The sequence below is a fragment of the Tetrahymena thermophila genome, assembly GCF_000189635.1.
Source record: "Tetrahymena thermophila SB210 genomic scaffold scf_8254665, whole genome shotgun sequence".
In the NCBI taxonomy this organism is placed as follows: Eukaryota; Ciliophora; class Oligohymenophorea; order Hymenostomatida; family Tetrahymenidae; genus Tetrahymena; species Tetrahymena thermophila.
In genome coordinates, this window is record NW_002476432.1 from 24494 (window position 1) to 42383 (window position 17890).

The 17890-nt window shown below is 23.3% G+C and overlaps 5 protein-coding genes across 5 annotated transcripts; 1 reads left to right on the forward strand and 4 right to left on the reverse strand. All coding sequences in view use genetic code 6, as the record gives it.

The window, feature by feature from the left end:
- Positions 1-875: 875 nt before the first annotated feature.
- On the forward strand, positions 876-1817 carry TTHERM_000222222 (transmembrane protein, putative; the record flags this gene model as incomplete). Its single annotated transcript, XM_012797253.1, has 1 exon — positions 876-1817. The coding sequence occupies one exon, from the start codon at positions 876-878 to the stop codon at positions 1815-1817; it is 942 nt and encodes a 313-aa protein (XP_012652707.1).
- Positions 1818-2964: 1147 nt separating this feature from the next.
- On the reverse strand, positions 2965-3543 carry TTHERM_00222240 (transmembrane protein, putative; the record flags this gene model as incomplete). Its single annotated transcript, XM_001014152.2, has 1 exon — positions 2965-3543. The coding sequence occupies one exon, from the start codon at positions 3541-3543 to the stop codon at positions 2965-2967; it is 579 nt and encodes a 192-aa protein (XP_001014152.2).
- A 573-nt stretch (positions 3544-4116) lies between these two features.
- On the reverse strand, positions 4117-4602 carry TTHERM_000222241 (transmembrane protein, putative; the record flags this gene model as incomplete). Its single annotated transcript, XM_012797254.1, has 1 exon — positions 4117-4602. The coding sequence occupies one exon, from the start codon at positions 4600-4602 to the stop codon at positions 4117-4119; it is 486 nt and encodes a 161-aa protein (XP_012652708.1).
- Positions 4603-7200: 2598 nt separating this feature from the next.
- Positions 7201-11333, reverse strand: TTHERM_00222260 (Serine/Threonine kinase domain protein; the record flags this gene model as incomplete). The annotated part of the gene is made up of 7 exons (XM_001014154.2): positions 7201-7361; positions 7496-8789; positions 8850-9018; positions 9841-9989; positions 10190-10353; positions 10667-10967; positions 11181-11333. The coding sequence occupies 7 exons, from the start codon at positions 11331-11333 to the stop codon at positions 7201-7203; spliced, it is 2391 nt and encodes a 796-aa protein (XP_001014154.2).
- A 2279-nt stretch (positions 11334-13612) lies between these two features.
- On the reverse strand, positions 13613-17795 carry TTHERM_00222270 (PHD zinc finger protein; the record flags this gene model as incomplete). Its single annotated transcript, XM_001014155.3, has 7 exons — positions 13613-16254; positions 16315-16412; positions 16466-16575; positions 16749-16839; positions 17185-17389; positions 17506-17650; positions 17727-17795. 7 exons carry the CDS (start codon positions 17793-17795, stop codon positions 13613-13615), a joined length of 3360 nt encoding a protein of 1119 aa, XP_001014155.3.
- Between the last annotated feature and the right edge of the window lie 95 nt (positions 17796-17890).

A 17890-nucleotide genomic window follows, 5' to 3' on the forward strand; every position in this document is an offset into this window, starting at 1 on the left:
ATCTGTTAGTATTTATCAAAATAATTTGTTTAAATAGATATTATTTTTATTGAACACTAGAATTTATATTTTAATACTAAGGTTATTACTGATTATTTTTTTCTATCAATATTCTTGCTACATCAATTCAAATTTTTAGAATATTTATAAATTAATTGCTATATTTTTTCTGCTTGTATTATATATCATTACTTTTTTTATCTAAATATTCTAATCTATATACAATAGAGAAAATTATTTTTAATCAAAAATTGTTATAATAAAGAATGATTTGAAAATTTGTTAAAAAAAAGTAAATTTAAAAATATGTAAATGTAAATAATTCTCTTTGATTAATAAAGTTGATAATTATCTATTTATCTATCTATCAGCTTTTTCCTAATTCAAGTTTTGATTCAAGAAATAATTTGGCATAAAGATTCGATTGATTTAGATATTTATCTATCTATTTTATAAAGTATTGAATTTTACTTAATTTCTTGGTAATATTTAATCAAATCTAAGTTATCTTTAATATTTCCTTTTATCTTAAATTTTTTAAATATTTCTTATTATCTTAAATTTTTTAAATAGCTCCTTTTATCTTAAATTTTGAAATTAATTGATTGTTGCTATCTTCATAAAATACTATTCACTAAATTTGCTAATTAATCTATTTTTAGCTTATAATACTTCAAATAATTGCTAAGTAAGTATTACTGTTTCGCTTTTAAATAATTCTTAAATATGTTTTTTTGGTTTAAATATTTAGTTGAATAAATTATAATAACAACATTTTTTTGTTGCTTTATTTTTTTATCATCAAAAGTGTTTGTTTATCCCTTTGTAATTAAAAAAGATATCACCTATTCTATTTATTATTTAAAACTAGATTAATGATATTGCTCTTTTTTAGAAAAAATGACTTTTAAATCCTGTTTCATATAATTTAAATAAAATTAAATTCGATTAAAGACCAATAATACTAAGCTAAAATAAAAAAAAGCATTCTGCATATGTATATATAGACTAAATTTATTTCTTTTAATTAATTTTATTTAGTATTTTAATTATGTGTTTATTTTTATTTTATTTTTGTTTATTTTATTAGTTTTTTATCTGGTTTTAGTTTATTTGTTTGCTTATGTGTATTTTTTTATGTGTTTGTTTGTTTGTGTATTAGTTTTTGCTTTATTTTATTTTTTAATTAGTTTTTTAATTTTTTTATCTTATTTGTTTATTTTATTTTAATTTAATTTATTTATTTCTTTTTAATGAAAATTCTTAGTCTTCTTTTTGTTGATTTCTCTTCTTAATGGCCTAAATTAAAAAAATATTTTATATAAAAAAGATGGAACGGGTTTTTGACTGCGGCTCTAACGAGGTGGAGAGTGGAGTAACTGGATTCTGTCTTTAGGTTTTTGGTTTTTTCTCTGCGAATTATATTTATGCCATTCTTCTCCAACCAACAGGAAGCCTGTTGGACCGGGTGGAGCGATTTAAAAACTTTTCCGTGCCTTTAAAAAACTAGAAAAAACCAATCCCAACTGCAGGTATTTCCAGCACTGACTCACTACCTCGGATATTACCAGAGACTACTCACACTAGCGTTCCTTTCATAATAATTTCGTGAATTAAAAATACATAAAATATATTTTTTTATTAAAAAAAAAAATGAAAATCAGGCTTGTCTGTTTTTGTTTTCTTTGAGGCTTTAGTAGACTGGTCGGTACGTTGTAACTAGTAACTTATCTGTCGCTTCGCCCTAACCTTCACGCCCTAGGATATCTTTAGTCGATTTCTTTAGATTTATAGGATTGTATATCGATCAAGGGTGAGTTTTAACTCGAGCTGAATTGGAGATTAAAAACTTTGAAATCGATTCTTAAAATATCCAACAGTTTTGAGAAAGTTATTAGCAGGCCGCTAGTGACAAGTCTAGAACTGTAGTACCAGTCTCTGTTAGTTTGTGCGATTAATTTGGAGGCTATTTGGCAATATCGGGGATAGCGATTCCATCTTTGCGAGTATTAAAAATTGTTCCCATTATAAAAACTTGAGCTCTCTTCATTAATCGCATTTCACAAGAAAAATTTTGATTTATTTTCCTTGACCAAACCCTTTTCCTCTTAATTACCTGTTTTCTTTTTACCTAATAAATTCGAAAAATTTCGATTAATTTTTTAATTAATTATTATATTTTCTTATCTTTCTTAATTGAATCAAATTTCAATTTTCCCCCCAAAAATTATTTAATTAATTTTCAAAATAAAAAATGATAATAAATTAAAAATCTAATTTACTTTATAAAAATGAAGAATAATAAATATCTTTAAAATCTGAAATAAAAATAACAATCAAATAAAATAATATTAAGGCAATAATAAAAAATCTTAATAATTTTAAAAAATACAAATAAAATTTTATAATTTTAATTATTTATAATAAAAATTAATTAATTAAATTTAATAATATTAAAATATTTTTTTATTTAATGGAAGAAACAAAATTTTGATTATGATTGATTGATATAAATAAAATTTTACCACATTTATTTATTTATTTATTTCTAATACAATTTTATGAACAGAAATCAAAATTAATGATTAAATTTGTAAAGATAATAAAAATTTTTTTATTAGATAATAGAAATAATTATTATTAGCAATAAATTTATTCTAATTAATATATTTAATAAAATAAATCAATAATAAAATATAATTGAATATCTACTTTTATTTTCATATTGCAAAAATATTTATTATGAAATAGAATATTTTTATAATATTAAAAAGCTATTTAAGTTTTATATTGAGATTTACCTTATAAAATAGAAATAAATAAATGTAAAATGAAATTATGAATTATAAAAAATGATAAATTTTAATGAGTTTTAATATTGATTACAAATTGTTTTTATTTATTATTTGATTTTTGAAATCAGAGAGGAAAAATAAATGATTAAATTAAAGAGAATGGGATTTTTCATAATGTTTTTTTAATTAAGAAAAAGCTAAAAAATAAGAAAACAAACAAAGATATCTTGTTAATATCAAAATGATACAATATTCCCAGAATATTGAGGGGTTTCATAATGATGATAATGGGGGAAGTGTAGTTTTAATAGAAGCGCATTTAGACGCAATGGTTCCCGATCCCGGCTTAGTTCTAACGTTCCTGAAAATAATATGGCCGCAAAAGAAGATTAGCTGACTAAGGGTACTCACCGGTGTCTTTTACGAATCCAGATTTAAAGTTTTTAAGGTAGTTTCTTCCTCTCAACGATGTGTTAGGGGCGGAGACGCAAAAGGAGTGTAAAAACTCCTCGGTTAATGGCAGCCAGGACCAGTTTTTATGAGAGAGAATTATAAGGCAGCGCGATACGCCTCTTTTCCGATCGGGCTCATAGTCATTACAGGAGGGAATACCTTTACCAATTTAAGTATTTCTGAATGTATTGGCTCCGATTCGAATTATGTCAAAGATAATTCTAAGGCAGAGGATCTTCGCTTTTTTTTTTTCAATTGATGAGACCTTTTTTTTTGTGAAAAAACAAAACATCATCTACCAGGAGTTTTTGAGGAAAAAATATCGTTAGTCACGTTTCATCCGAAGCGTGCAAAAAACTGCCTTCGATTCTTTCCTTCGAAAGTGCTCGCAGAGCCGCTGTAACAACATGACGAGTAGCTTTTGGGTGGGGCTTCTAGCTTCTATCCTTCACTAGAGTTCACAGTCAGGCCCATATGTGTGAGGTCATGTACATGCAGCAGACCCGGCTATGGTGAGAAGGGGGAAATACCCTATCAGTTATGCTTCAGGCTAAGTTTTTTAACTGAGTGGAATAGCGACCAAAAACTAGTTTTTAAAAGCTCAAATAAATGAATTTGCAGTTAGATGATGTGCCTTAAGATTTTGTGGGGAGAATGGCAACGCAATACTTTGAAACCCCCTTATATGAGGATTTTTCTAAAAAAGAATTTATTCGCTTGCCCTTTGCCTCAAATTCAACAGAAAAATCACACCCGCACCATTATTAATTTTTTATGCGGATAAGTGTGCTCAAAGTATTGCTCGATCTTCTCTCTCAAAGTCTATCATCGCTTGAAGCTGCATTTTCTTCCGAGTCGCGACAAAACTTCACAGACAAGTTAAGGTTTGTCTTCTGAAGTCTTTCTTCTCTAGGGCTCTAGCTGGCACTCCTTCTAAACTTTCTATCTCCCACATAGAGGAGTCTAGAAATGTGCTTTTTTTCAAGCTAGAGTGGAATATGTGAGGTGATGCTGTTACTACCAGACACCGTTCTTGACAAAGCTCAACTTCGCAGCTTGAAATCTTCCAGATGCCAAGAACTTAATTCACGCAGTTAGAACGCTCTCCAAGAATACAAGTCCCCCTAAGCTCCAAATCAATAAACAGAAAATTCTTTATCTAATTAATATATAAAAATATTTTTTTAAAAATAGGTAGTTTTACTATTTAAAATATTATATTAACCTAATTAGCGAAATAATTTTAAAAAATTGATATTAAAATAAACAAATAAATTAATAAATAAAATTAAAATATTAACATATTAAACCAAATAAAATAAATAAAAAACATTAAATAAATAAATAAATACATTAACTAAATAAAATTAATACAAATAAGCAAACAACTACATACACAATTAAATTAAAACAAAAAAACTCAATAGCAATACAATCAACACCACACAAAGTAAAAAAACAAAAAGAAACAAAAAGACAACCAAATACAAACAACATCAAAAACAAAAATAATATTTTGTCTAAAAGGGGGAAAGGCTGCACTTTTTTTTTATGCTTTTTTATATACTTTGAGAAATTATGGTTTTTATTTTTAGAATTTGTGATTAAAGCTTTTTCAAGCTGTTTTTAATTATTTTTAGTTTTATTCCCAACGAAGTCTACCTACCCTTTTTCCTAACTTTCTTAATTTGAATATTAAAATTTAAAAACAAAATAGAAGATCAATTCATATTAATCTTTTTTAAAAAAATAAATGTTTACTCTATTTTAAAAAGTAAAAAGTAATTAAAAAAAAATTGATCTATTTTTAATGATAATAAATAGTCCAAATAATATTAAACTCAAAAGCAATTAATCTAGAATTTATATTTTTGATGTCTAGAAAATTTTTAAAATCTTATTTATTTTTAAACTGAAAGGAGTAATTATAAATATTTTGTAATATATATATAAATTCTTAGAAGTATTTAAATGTTCTCAAAATATATAAGAATATTATAAATAATCCATTTTTTATAGAGGCGCTTTTAGTTTAAATGATTTGCGTTTTATATTTGACAATATTTATTATAAATTAAATTATTGTAGAATATATTTATTTATTTATTAATTCTATTATAAAATGAATTTTAATCTTATTAAATTTTTGTAATAGATATAAATGTTTTTAAAGTATTAAACGCTTATTAAAATATTTAGATTATAAATAAATTAATCTTTTAAAGAGGCATTTATAGTTTAAATAATTTCTGTCATTTACTTACAAAACAATATTTTGTTGAAATTAAATATTATTTTTTATAAACATGAATTCTATTATAAAAATGACTTTAATCTAAACTAATCTAAGAATAAATAAAAAACAAACTGATAGATAATTTATTTTGTTATTCTATTTTATCCATAATTTTATTTGAATTTAGAATAAAATGTTTTTTTTAAATGTAGTTTTTAATAAAGAAATCCATCTTTTATTGAGGTGTAAATAGTTTAAATTATATGGATGTTATTAAAAAATAAAATTATTATAATAAATATTCATTAATTCTATTATTTAGTAAGTTTTTAATCTAGATTAAATTAAATACTGATATTTATTTATATATTTCTTAATCTATTAAAGATAGATTTTAATTGAGATATTTATATATATATTTCTTCAAAATTTTTTCTTAAAAATTAGTTAGTTAGTTAGTTGTTAACACTTTCATCGCTTTTAAAATTTCATTACAGTTATAAAAATATATCTTAAATTATTTATGAAATTTATTTTTCATTCAAATATCAGAAATATTTGTAAATTTTTATTTATTTATTTTTTTTTTACTTTTTTTCATTGTTTTGACAGAAAATAATACCAATTAATCGTTCGTTATTCATAATTTAGCAGATAAAAATCTGTAAATAAAAATTAAAATACCATTCATAAACATAGTGATACACAATAGAATAATAATGAGAAAAAATTCATTTATAATTAAAATTGTCTTATTATTTTATGATATTTTTAAAAGATTTTATTGAGAAATATTGTAAATAAAAATGATTAAAATCGATTTATTTATTTTATTTTTAATATCAATTTATAATTTTGGTGTATTAAATCAATTTTATAGTACCTAAATAAAAATTGTAAGCAAGCAAGCCATCAAAAAATTTTCTCAAAATTTTTATAAAGTTAGGTAATATTTATTATAAAATACTAATTTAAAGATTAGCCATCATTAAAATTAAAATTTATTATTAAAATACCTTTTATTATTAAAAAGCTTTAATTTTTTTAAACATTCTTCTAATTAGAAAAAATCTTATACTTGATCTATCCCTTAAAAAAATATCTTCTAGATTACTCATCCATTACCAGTGATCAATTATTTTTAAAATAGAAATTGCTATTGTTTATCTAGCTAGATATATCTTTGCTATTTAATCAATAACAAAATAAAATGCATTTCTATAACATAAAAATTATAAAATAAATATAAATTAGCAATAAATTTTGTATTGTGAATAGAATAAAATTAGAGATAACTTAAAGAAATAAAAATACAAACATATTCATTAACAATTAAGTTATTTTTTTTATTTGTTTGTTAGATAAATGGATGATTAGTACTTTTTAATATAATTATATTTTTCTTATTTAGTGTAAAATTTACAAAAATATTATAAATTTTTTTAAATTAATAAATTATTAATTTAGTGAGCTTTGAGTTCTTATTTGATTGTTATTTTTATTGTTATTGTTATTGTTTTTATTTCTATTTTATTTTTTAGTTTATTGAGAGTAGTGTATTTATTTATTTTTTTAGTTAGTTAGTTTTTTAGTTTGTTAGTAAGTAAGTAATTAAGTTATTGAATTGGATAATTTGCTTTTATTTACTATTTATTTTTATTGCTTTAATGAGAGAAATGAAAAAATAATCCTAATTTATTAAGTGATATGAAGTAATCAAGCTAGGGATATTTATTATCTTTTTTGATGGTAATCTTTAAATGTAGATTCTGGTATTTTTTTTGGTTTAACTTTGATTCTTAGTTGTTTGAAGTCTTGTGGAGTTATTGCATTTTATTTACTATATTCACCATTTTATTAATTGAGCATTATCATGGCTATTTTTATATATTATTTTTACAAAATAAATTAATAAAATATCATTTTAAGAATTTTAAATGCTATTAATTTAACTGAATGAGAAAATTTTTTATCAATTTTATTTATTAATTTTTAAAATGCAATAAAATACCTGAACAGTCTTAGGTTTAAAACTATTTAAGAGGTGGTTTTTTCGCGCTGTTGTTCTGAGTTTGCAGGCTGGAAACACAATTTCGGTTTTCCTTTTGAAAATTGGGACTCATTGAAGGTGCACAATTCTTGTTTGGAGACATCAAATTAGCCTCTTAGAGATTGAGTGGTAAATCTTAACTTTCAATAGCTTTTTTGATGATTTGAATTTAGCTAATTTAGTTCAAATTAGAATTGCGTCTCTTGGTGTTGGTAATAGGGTCTTATTTTAGTCTGGTAGCTGACTTAATTCTCATTTATTTTAACAAATTTTATGTATTAAGGGATTAGTTTGCGTAACTAATATCTTTGCTATAGGGAGTGTTTGCTGTTTATAAATATTCTAAAGGACTGTCCTTTTTATTGTGATATAAATTTGTTGGCAAGGGAGGAGCATGGTGGATATTCATTTTTTTCTTTTGTTAATTTGTAATAGTAGAAGGTCTATTCAATTATACTGCAGTTAACGGTTTTCCAGGTGAGTTCTAAGTGATAGTTGAACTTTTTTTGGCTTACATTACTGCATTATTTATATTTTACTTTACTTATAAATATTGGTTTTGTTATTATTATTGTGTATGTTGTAAGCCATTTTAATTAAAAACTTAATTTCTTTTAAATGTCTTTTCACTATAAGAGCCCTACTGATCTAATGGATTTTCTTGAATTTCTATCAAAATACTTCCATCAGTAAAATCTTATCTGTTATTTAATACACTGTTTCTCTTTTTTTACAAATTCTGAGAAGGAATTTGCTAAGGTTGATCTGGATTTAAACTTTTTTATTTCTTAATCATGAATTTTAGTGGTGGTTTTCTTGATAGGCTTGTCAAATTATTTTATGTGTTATCAACTATATTGAAAGAAATGTTGCTAGAACTATTGTTTGATTGTTCTTGATTACAAATTTTATTTTGAAAATGTAAAATTCCCTTATTCCCATTATATCCAGAGGATATTTATGTCGATGTACTAGCTGTATTCTATGGTATGTAGCCATATGTCTTAAATTTAAATGTTCTATTTGAGTTATTTTCTTCCACTTTAAATTGTTCTACTACAGCTAAATCTTTAATTTTCTCTTAGCAATCTATAGAACAGTCGCTTCTTTATTTAGAAATTGCAGAATCTTACAAATACTAAGTTTTCTTTTCAGATTATTCGAGTTTTAAAGTTCCTTCTTAATCTTATTTACATTTATCCTAGTCATTTTGCATATTCTTAACATATTAAATGAAAAGCATTACTTTTAATTTCTATTTTTTATTTAAAATTTATTTAAAATTAATTTATCTATTTTTAATATTTTCATTTACTTAAATTAGACTCTCTTTAATTTTAAATGACAATAATTATTCATTCATAGTCATAGGTATAGCTCCATTTAAGTTCTCAGTAATGAAAGGATGTTGTAAAGCTTATATGGCAGAATATCTTTCAGTAGGATTTATCAAACTAAGCTTTGATAATAAATTTTTGGCCAAGCTATCAATTAATTAAAAATAAATCAAAAAATTAATAGATTTTAAATTTATTTTTTATTAAATTTTTTTTAATAAGAGTGAGATATTTTATATTTTTCATAAAATTTATCTATATTATTTGGAATTTTAATTTCTAACCAAAATGAATAAAGAAAACTTTTAACATCAAATATTAATTTTTATTCTATGGAAATTTATTTGTTAAATATTTTTTTTATACTTTGTTTTCTATAAAAATTTGTAAATTATTATAAAATTAAATGGATTTATTATAATTAAATTGATTCAAACAATTTTTTTATTATTAAATAGGCAAATTATATCTTTAGTGTATTTAGCTACTTTATTTTCAAATCAAGGAATTTTATTTATGTTATTATAAATAATTCAATATATTTTATTGCAAATTTCATATATTATCAATCAATTTTCTAGTGATTAATTTGCCTAAAAACAGTATTTAATCTTTTATGTTAATTTAATTTTAGAAAGTGACTGACTGATAATCTAATTTGTTGGGATTTATAATGAATGTTTTATAACTTCAGTTTTGAACGTAAATTTTATAAAAATCCTACTTACTTTCTTGTTTTTTATTATTAAGGCAATTGTTTTTTATTAGAAATTTTATTTATTTTAAGTTAATTAAGAATTATAATCTCTTCCTTCAGTTTTCAAAAGTAAATTTTATAAAAATCTTACTAAAAATTTTGATTTAAAATCTTCTTCATTCACTTTGCTTATCGGTCAGTGCAATTTTTAAATAAAATTCTGAAAAAACAGACTGATTCCTAATTGATAAATTAATTAATTAAGTAATTACTTTGAAAAGTGAGCAGGAATTTTCCACTTAGGATTTGAAAGCTTTTGCTTGAAGGTGTCTGCATCATCAGCTTTGGGCTCATAAAAAGGGTGGTTTCCAAAATCAAGCAGGTTATGCATGGTGATACCACAACTCCAAATGTCAATTTGCTATTTAAATTAACGGTAGAGGATAAATTAATTTTGAGATTTAAGAGAATTTAAAAATAAAATAATTAGCTATAAAAATAAATAAATAAGTCTCTTTCTTGACTTCATAGAAACAGCATGTTTAACTTTCTGTAGAACAAAATTATTATGTTTTATTTTAGATATATTTAAGTTTCATTTTTAAATGAGTTTTTTTATACCTTTGAGTAGACTCTTGATGCAAAAAATTCTGGTGCCATGTAAAGGAGAGTACCACACTGCTCAGTTAAGCCATTAGTCGTCCATAATGAAAAAGCAGAGCTTAGGCCAAAATCTGCAATCTTGATGGAAGTAAAATCATTAACATCGTTTATAAGAATATTTTCTGTTAAAATAAAAATTTTTACTTAGTTTATTTTTTCGTTGGTTTATTTGTTTGTTTGTTTGTTTTGTTGCTTGCAATAATTGTGATGGTTAATAAATAAGTGAATGAATGAAGAAATAAATAACTAAATACATTTATTTATTTATCTATCTATCAATCAATATATTTCTTATAAAAATAGCAAAAATCAAATCACTTTCTTAATTCCATAAATATTTTCTTATTTGTCAAACAAAACACACTCATTCTATTTTTAATTTGTTTGTGAATTTTTTAATTCCACATTTAATAAACTCAATTAAATAGTTTTTACCTGGCTTTAAATCACGATGAACAATATTTTTTCCGTGTATGTAGACCAGCCCAAGCATGATGCTCTTCATAATTTGAGATACTTCTTTCTCTTTAAACCAATCATTTTTACTCTTCCTTTCTTTCATGAGTTATGAAAGAGATCCTCCTCTAACCAGTTCCATAGCAATCAAAATTTTGGTATCCGTCTCGCAAACCTTTTTGAATTCAACAACGTTTGGATGATTCAGCTTTTCCAAAATCCTTGCCTCTTGCTTGACTTTTTCTATGCAATCTTCGCCCATTTTCTTCTTATTGATAACCTTTTAAAGTGTATATTCAAAAGAAAAATATAGTAAAAAGACTTAGTATTTTTCAAATCAAATAAAGAAGAATCAGAGCAATCAATCAATAAATAATTAAAGAGAATTTGTAAAAAGATAAATAGATAGATAGATCTACTGCCAACACAGTCAATCAATCAATTTTATCTTGTTGCCATATTTGAAATATTGTTAGAAAGAAGTGTTGATTACCTTGATAGCTACTTCTTAGTTTGTGGAGTTATCAATGGCTTGAATAACCTTGCCAAACGCTCCTTATCCAATCACTTTAATTGGCTTGAAAAATGTTGAAAAATTATAAAATTCATTGTCGCCATAATCTAACTGTTGTATCCACTATTCCATTTATTTATTTTTAACTCTCTTTAAATATCAAAGCTGGTGTTTGTCTGAAAAGAATTTCCTTAATAATTGTTATATTTTTTTGACAGGATTAGCCTGCTTTTTTAAAATTGTTTTGTTATTTGTTAGGTGGTTAGTTAGTTAGTTATTTAGCTGTTTATGCCAGTTTTTATTATAAATTAAATTAATGATTAAATGTTTGATCAAGCAATCAATAGTATTCAGTTTGTATTTATTTTATTTCTTTTAATTTAATATTTGCTTTCTTGCTTGCCTTTTATTTGATTAAAAAAATAATGATAATTTGATTGATTGATTGATAAAGATAAATTGATTTATATATTATATTTATTATTAAGAATCTATTTTTATGAATAAAAGAAACAAAAAAATACACAAACATACATACAAAAAAACTAAAAAATACATAAATAAATAAAGAGATGAACATAGAGTGATTAAATACTTAATTAACTTTATATGATGGCCTTAAAAAAAATAAACAAGCATTATACTTAATATAGATAAAATATATGCAATCAATAAACTAAATAGCAAATTACAAGTTTGTCCATTAAATTTATTATCTAAATACGATTGATAGCAGCTATTGGCATGTAATTTTTTATAAAAAGTTAAAATTTTTATCTTTCGAATTACTTTAAGTTGTTATTTTTTAAAAAGGTATGATCCGAAATACTAACAGCTCTTTCTTTCTTTATTTCATTTATTCTACTTGATTTTACTCTTAATAATTCTTGTGCTAGTGAGCTTCATTCTAATTAATCGATAACTAATTTTATGCTGGCTTAATTAAGGTGGTGTATATAAATCACATTCATTTTTGACATGATTTAATTATTTTCTATAATATTTATCTATTTTATAATTAATTCTTGCTAAATTTAAAGCATTTTCTAATATTTAAATCTAATTATTGAATTAAAAATAGGTTAAAAACTAAATAGAGTAATTTAATATAATCATCGTTGCTTATTTTTCAAGATTACAAATATTTAACATAAACTATATTTTTTTCACAATTATTAATTTGCTTGAATCTTGGATGATATTCTAATAACATAAAGTTCTATTTTTAAAAGTTTGATTCTAGAAATGAAAAGCTAGCTATTTTTAGAAAAATACTTAATAGTTTCATTTTGAAAAAAAATATGATCAAGAATAGACATTTTAAATCCAAAATCAATTTTAAAAAATGTTAAGCTAAATAAATTAATTACTTAATTGCCACAAAAAATATAAATAAATTTTTATAATTTTTGCATAATTCTTACATTAATAAAATTAATTATAAACTTTATTATCTCAAAAAAAATGAAAAAAACTTATTAATTACATCACATCACACATTAATTAACCAAAGAATAAAGATATTTATTTATATTAAATAAGATATTTATTTATAAGATTTGTAATTTAAATATTTATTTAAAAATCTAATAGCTACAATCTAAAATGCTTAAAAAATATAAAGTCTATTAAACCATGAAATTAAATAATTCTATTTGTAATTAATTAATTATTTATTTATTCTTCTATTTTAAATTTTTATTATCACGAACGAAAGAACGAAAAAATAAAGATGTATAACATTTTTTACAAAATAACACAAATTTTTTGTTAAAAAGTAAATTATTTCTATAGAAATATATTTAAAATTTATTTTTTATTCAATGTAAATTTTTTTATGCAAATCAATATAAAAATCAAATTTCCTGAATTCAGAGCCAGAAAATTAAGGAAAATAAAATAATTATTTAACTTAACTTTGATAACATTTAGATTCAATTAATTATTATATTTATCATATTTAATTAATTAATTAATTAATTATTGAATTTATGCAAACCATTTTTGTAATACATAAATAACTATTGTTAGTTCACAAAAGATAAATTGTTTAAATAAAATTAATATTCTAAAATTCAAATCAATATATATATTATTATTTGAAATATCTTAGCTTCTATAATTAATATTTTACTTTCATATATTCATTCAAAATCAATTTTTTTGGAAAAAAATAAAAAGATTTTGACAATTAAATAGGCTTTTTTAAATAAAAAAAGTTGAACGAATACAAAGAAACAAACAAAGAAAAATTAAAAAGAATTGAGTTAATTTTACTTTCTTTTATGATAGTTAATTTATTTAAAAACACTAGTTACTAAAAATATATTTATATACAATTTTATATGAATAACGAATATTTTATTTTAATAAATCAATGCTAATTAATACTTTTCTAACACTTATTAATTTCATTGGTTGTTGTTAGAACTGCTCTCTGACTATTAATTTTAAACAACTTCTTATACTTATTCTTACTATGGAGCTTTATCTTCTCCATCTTCAATTTGCATTTTTTAATGATCATTTACTGTTTATTCTTCAACTTATAAATTAGGTTATTCACTTTCTATCTACATTTTACTTTCACTTTCTTATGTTGGGTTTTATTTAAAACTTTCATTTTCTTATTACTTATTTTATGTTTCTGTGTTTTTCAAATCATCTTTTTGATTTACTGATTCTGGTAATTCAGCTAAAATATCTTTTTCACTTTATTTTTCTTATTAGCTATGCTCTTATTCAACATTTTAATTATTTTATTACGTACTTTCATTTTCTTACTAAACCTTTTGATTTTCTTCCTAAATATTTAAATTTTCTTGTTTATCACTTGAATTATCTTGTTTTAAATTTTAATCATCTTACTAAGCATTTTAATTTTCCTATTAATTACTTTTTATTTCTTGTTAAATATTTTAATCTTCTGATTAAACATTTTAAACTTGCTATTAAATATTTTGATTTTCTTGTTCAATATTTTTATTTTCTGATTAAGGTTTCTAAATTTCTTCTTCGATGACATTTTAATTTTCATTTTAGACGATTTTTTCACTATCAACATTTTTACTCTCTTCTTAAGGATTCTAATTTTTCTAAAAATCTTTATTTTCTTGCTAATCTTTCTAAATTTCCTATTAAGCATCTTTATTATCTTGTTAAACAGCTTAATTTTCCTATTAATCACTTTATATTTATTAATGAATATCTCCATTTTGAATTTTTTCTTCTTGCATTTTTTCTGGTAAATTTTGGCATAATTTTTCATGATCAACAGCATTTTCTTCAACAATCTAGTTATCTTTTAATGGTTAATCCTATTATTTTTTACATATTTCAGTTGTTTATTGTTAATTCTAAGCAATTTAATTTGGTTATATTTCGTTTTCTTCTTAGCTTAGACTTGTAGGTTTTACTTAATTATCTTAATTTTCTTAGCTTTCTTATGCGTTGTCTAAAATATCTTCATACTCTGAGAGTTATTTGACGTTGTCATAAACTTTAATCATGAAATTGGCTTTGAAAAGTTTATAGAAATTTTTAGAAGGAATGTTTGTTGGAATATTTCTGTCAGAGAATAAATCAATTATTCTCTAATTAATGCACTTTTTTATTTAAACCTCTTTTTAAATAGGATTTAGACACTCTTTTTGTACAAAGAAATGAGCTATTTCCTTTTTCCATTTACGTTAAGGTAATGCAGCTTAAATTTGCATGATTTACATCATTTCAGGATGAATTATGTACAAGCTCTAAGGTCCTTGCAGTTTGCTTCTATTCAATTTTACATATTCAATTATAAATTTTTTGTACACACGAGATTTTTCATCATCAGAAAGCTTGTTGGGCTTTTTCTAAAGTTTCTTAGAGCTTTATTCAGCATCTTCTTAATTATTGATATCCTTTACTTCTTTAGACTGGCTTGATTTAGGAATAGGGACAACAAACATCTTATCCTTATTACTATTAGAAGTGTTTTAGTAATTAGTTTGCAGTTCGCTTTATTTCTGCTCTTCAATTATTTTATCCTAATCTAAAACTGTCGAATCAAGTTCTATCATTTGCATCATATTGCTGCTTGAGTCTCTAAATTCACTATTGCTGCATTCATCATAATTGTTTTGTAAAACCTTGCTATCCTCGCTTTGCTCCAAGTTATCTTTTTTTTCAGTTGCATCACTCTTTAAAGATGTTTCCACTGTTGTCCTCTTGGGCAGAGTCTTATTGAGCTCTTCTAATATATAAAACGGAGTTTTAAATGCTTCATCGTTTGACTTTTATTCCTCTGAGTTATTGTTACTATTATTATTAAATTATTTTTCCCTATAATCATACTTCTACATAACATTTTGTATTCTCCTCCAATTATCTTAATTTTCAATAAGCTAATTGCTTTGTTCGTCATCGTTTTTACCCTTTTTTGTTTGTTTTTTTGTTTAGCTTAAACCAGATTAACTATTTTAGTCGTTTTTAGATGAGGTTTGTTAATTTTATGGCTACAAAGAAACTGCTGCTGTTGTTGCTGCTACCTTAGATTTGTTTGCTTTGTCATTTTGAGAGAGTGACTATGAAGATGAAATGCCACCTTTAGATTTTCCAGCTTAAGTTGGATTGGATTGTTAGCTTTTATTTTCTTCTTCTTTCTTACCCTTAGAAGGAGCTTTGGAGCCAGTCTACGATTATGATTAAGCCGCCTTAGATTTTTAAGCAGGTTTTTTTGATGCTCCGATCTCCTTTTCACTAATTTCTAATTGGGATTCAGAACTTTTAGGCTTTTTACCCCCTGCAATTTTCCTATCGCTTTTTGGAGGAGAGCGACTTCTACTTCTACTTCTACTTTTATCTCTGATATTTTGCTTTGATTGTGGCAAAGAGTTAGAGCTTGTTTTCTTACTTTTACGTAGCTATTATTTTTTCTATATATATTTCTCTTAAAGCTAGCTTTTGTTGTATTCAATTTTATCACATTTTTACTGATTTGCTATCAACACACTCAAATTATCTCCTTCATTTTCAAATGTCTCTCTTTAAATGTACATATTCTAAATGAATTCTGTTAATAATTATAAAACTTATAAATAATCCTTTACTTTTAAAATAATTTTGAAGCTACCTTTGAGAAATTTGTCATTAGGATATTCGACATAGCTTAAATTATAGAGATGTTCTTCGCAAAAGACAACATGATGCTCTGGTTCAGAATTTTTGTACCTAAAAAATAAATATTAAGTAAGCAACTCTAAAAACAAAAAAAAAAGTTGTACTATTTCTCTCTGCATTCCATTAACGTGTTCATGGTAATTACATCTTGTATGATTCCTATCCTTTTCCCACACGAAAAGTGGAAAGTGAAATTGCATCCAGAAGTATGGCACTGTTTTCATATTAAAAATAAATAAATAAAAATTTTGATTAATTTGTATACTAATTAATTTTAACGCGCTTAAAATGTATTTCGCGCTAAATTTTGATTGCAATAATGCAGTAAGTAAGAAGATAAAATTTTTATGAAATATCGTTAAAATTTTGATAAAATAAAGAACTCACATAGCCGCAATTTCCTGTCTTTAGCCCACATATCTTGCATTCATCAGTTGTCCTCTTAGGACTGTATTTCTAAACTATGAGATTTCTTGTACTATTTATAAAAATTAAAATTCAATTTATGATCAAAGTGAAGCGAAGAAAAAATTAGAGGGTATTTGTTGTATTTTTGATAATCAATTAGGAATTAATTATAACTAAATTTCACTAAAAGTTTATTTATTAAGTTGGTAGATTATCAATATCTATCTATTTAAGAGTTTACCAAATAGATATTGAATAAATAAATTAATAAATAGTTTGTTTGCTTGTTTGTTTTAACATTCTTTATGTTGATTCAATCTAATTGAAATCTTTTTTGATTTATTAAATTAATTACCCGTTTACTACTAATTAATTAACAATACAATATAATATAAATCAATCAATCAATTCTTACCTGTCAACAAAGTTCAAAGATTTTATTGAAGAAACGCAACCAACATGCGACCATATTTACGTTCCTGAATGTTGAATAGTGACTTTTTTGACTATTCCTTTTTATTCAGGGCAAAAGTAGCATCTAATGCTAGACAAGTCGTGCAATTTCTACTCGTTCATATAATCTCTGATGTACTCTCTGCATCTTTCACAATACCAATCATCTAATAATAAGTTTAAAGTTTTCTAAACAATGAAAAAGCAAATATTTGAATTAAAATTGCAGAATATCAATATATCTATCTATTTTAGTATAAAATTAATCAATGAACTGTTTTACTTTCTGGAATGCTATCAAGCAGTTCTCCTCCGTAACAACTTTAGTGAACAAGGCCATTACAGAGTTCACAAAAAATTAGATCATCTTGTTGCATTCCTTCTTTAATTAGACAAACTTCGCAGAAATCGTAACCTTCAGGCCAGTTCTAAGTAAATTAGAATGAATTTGAGAAATGAAATGCAATTTAAAATTATAATGAATATGAATAATTTGTTATTTACCAAAATAATATCCTTATAATGCTCTTTTAGCACTGATAATTGTTCTTATGTTGGATTTAAAACGCTCATTTTTTTTGGATTTAGTAAGCTTATTTGAATACAATCTCAAATATATTTTTAATATGCAATTCTAGACTATCAATCAATCAATAAATAAACTAAAA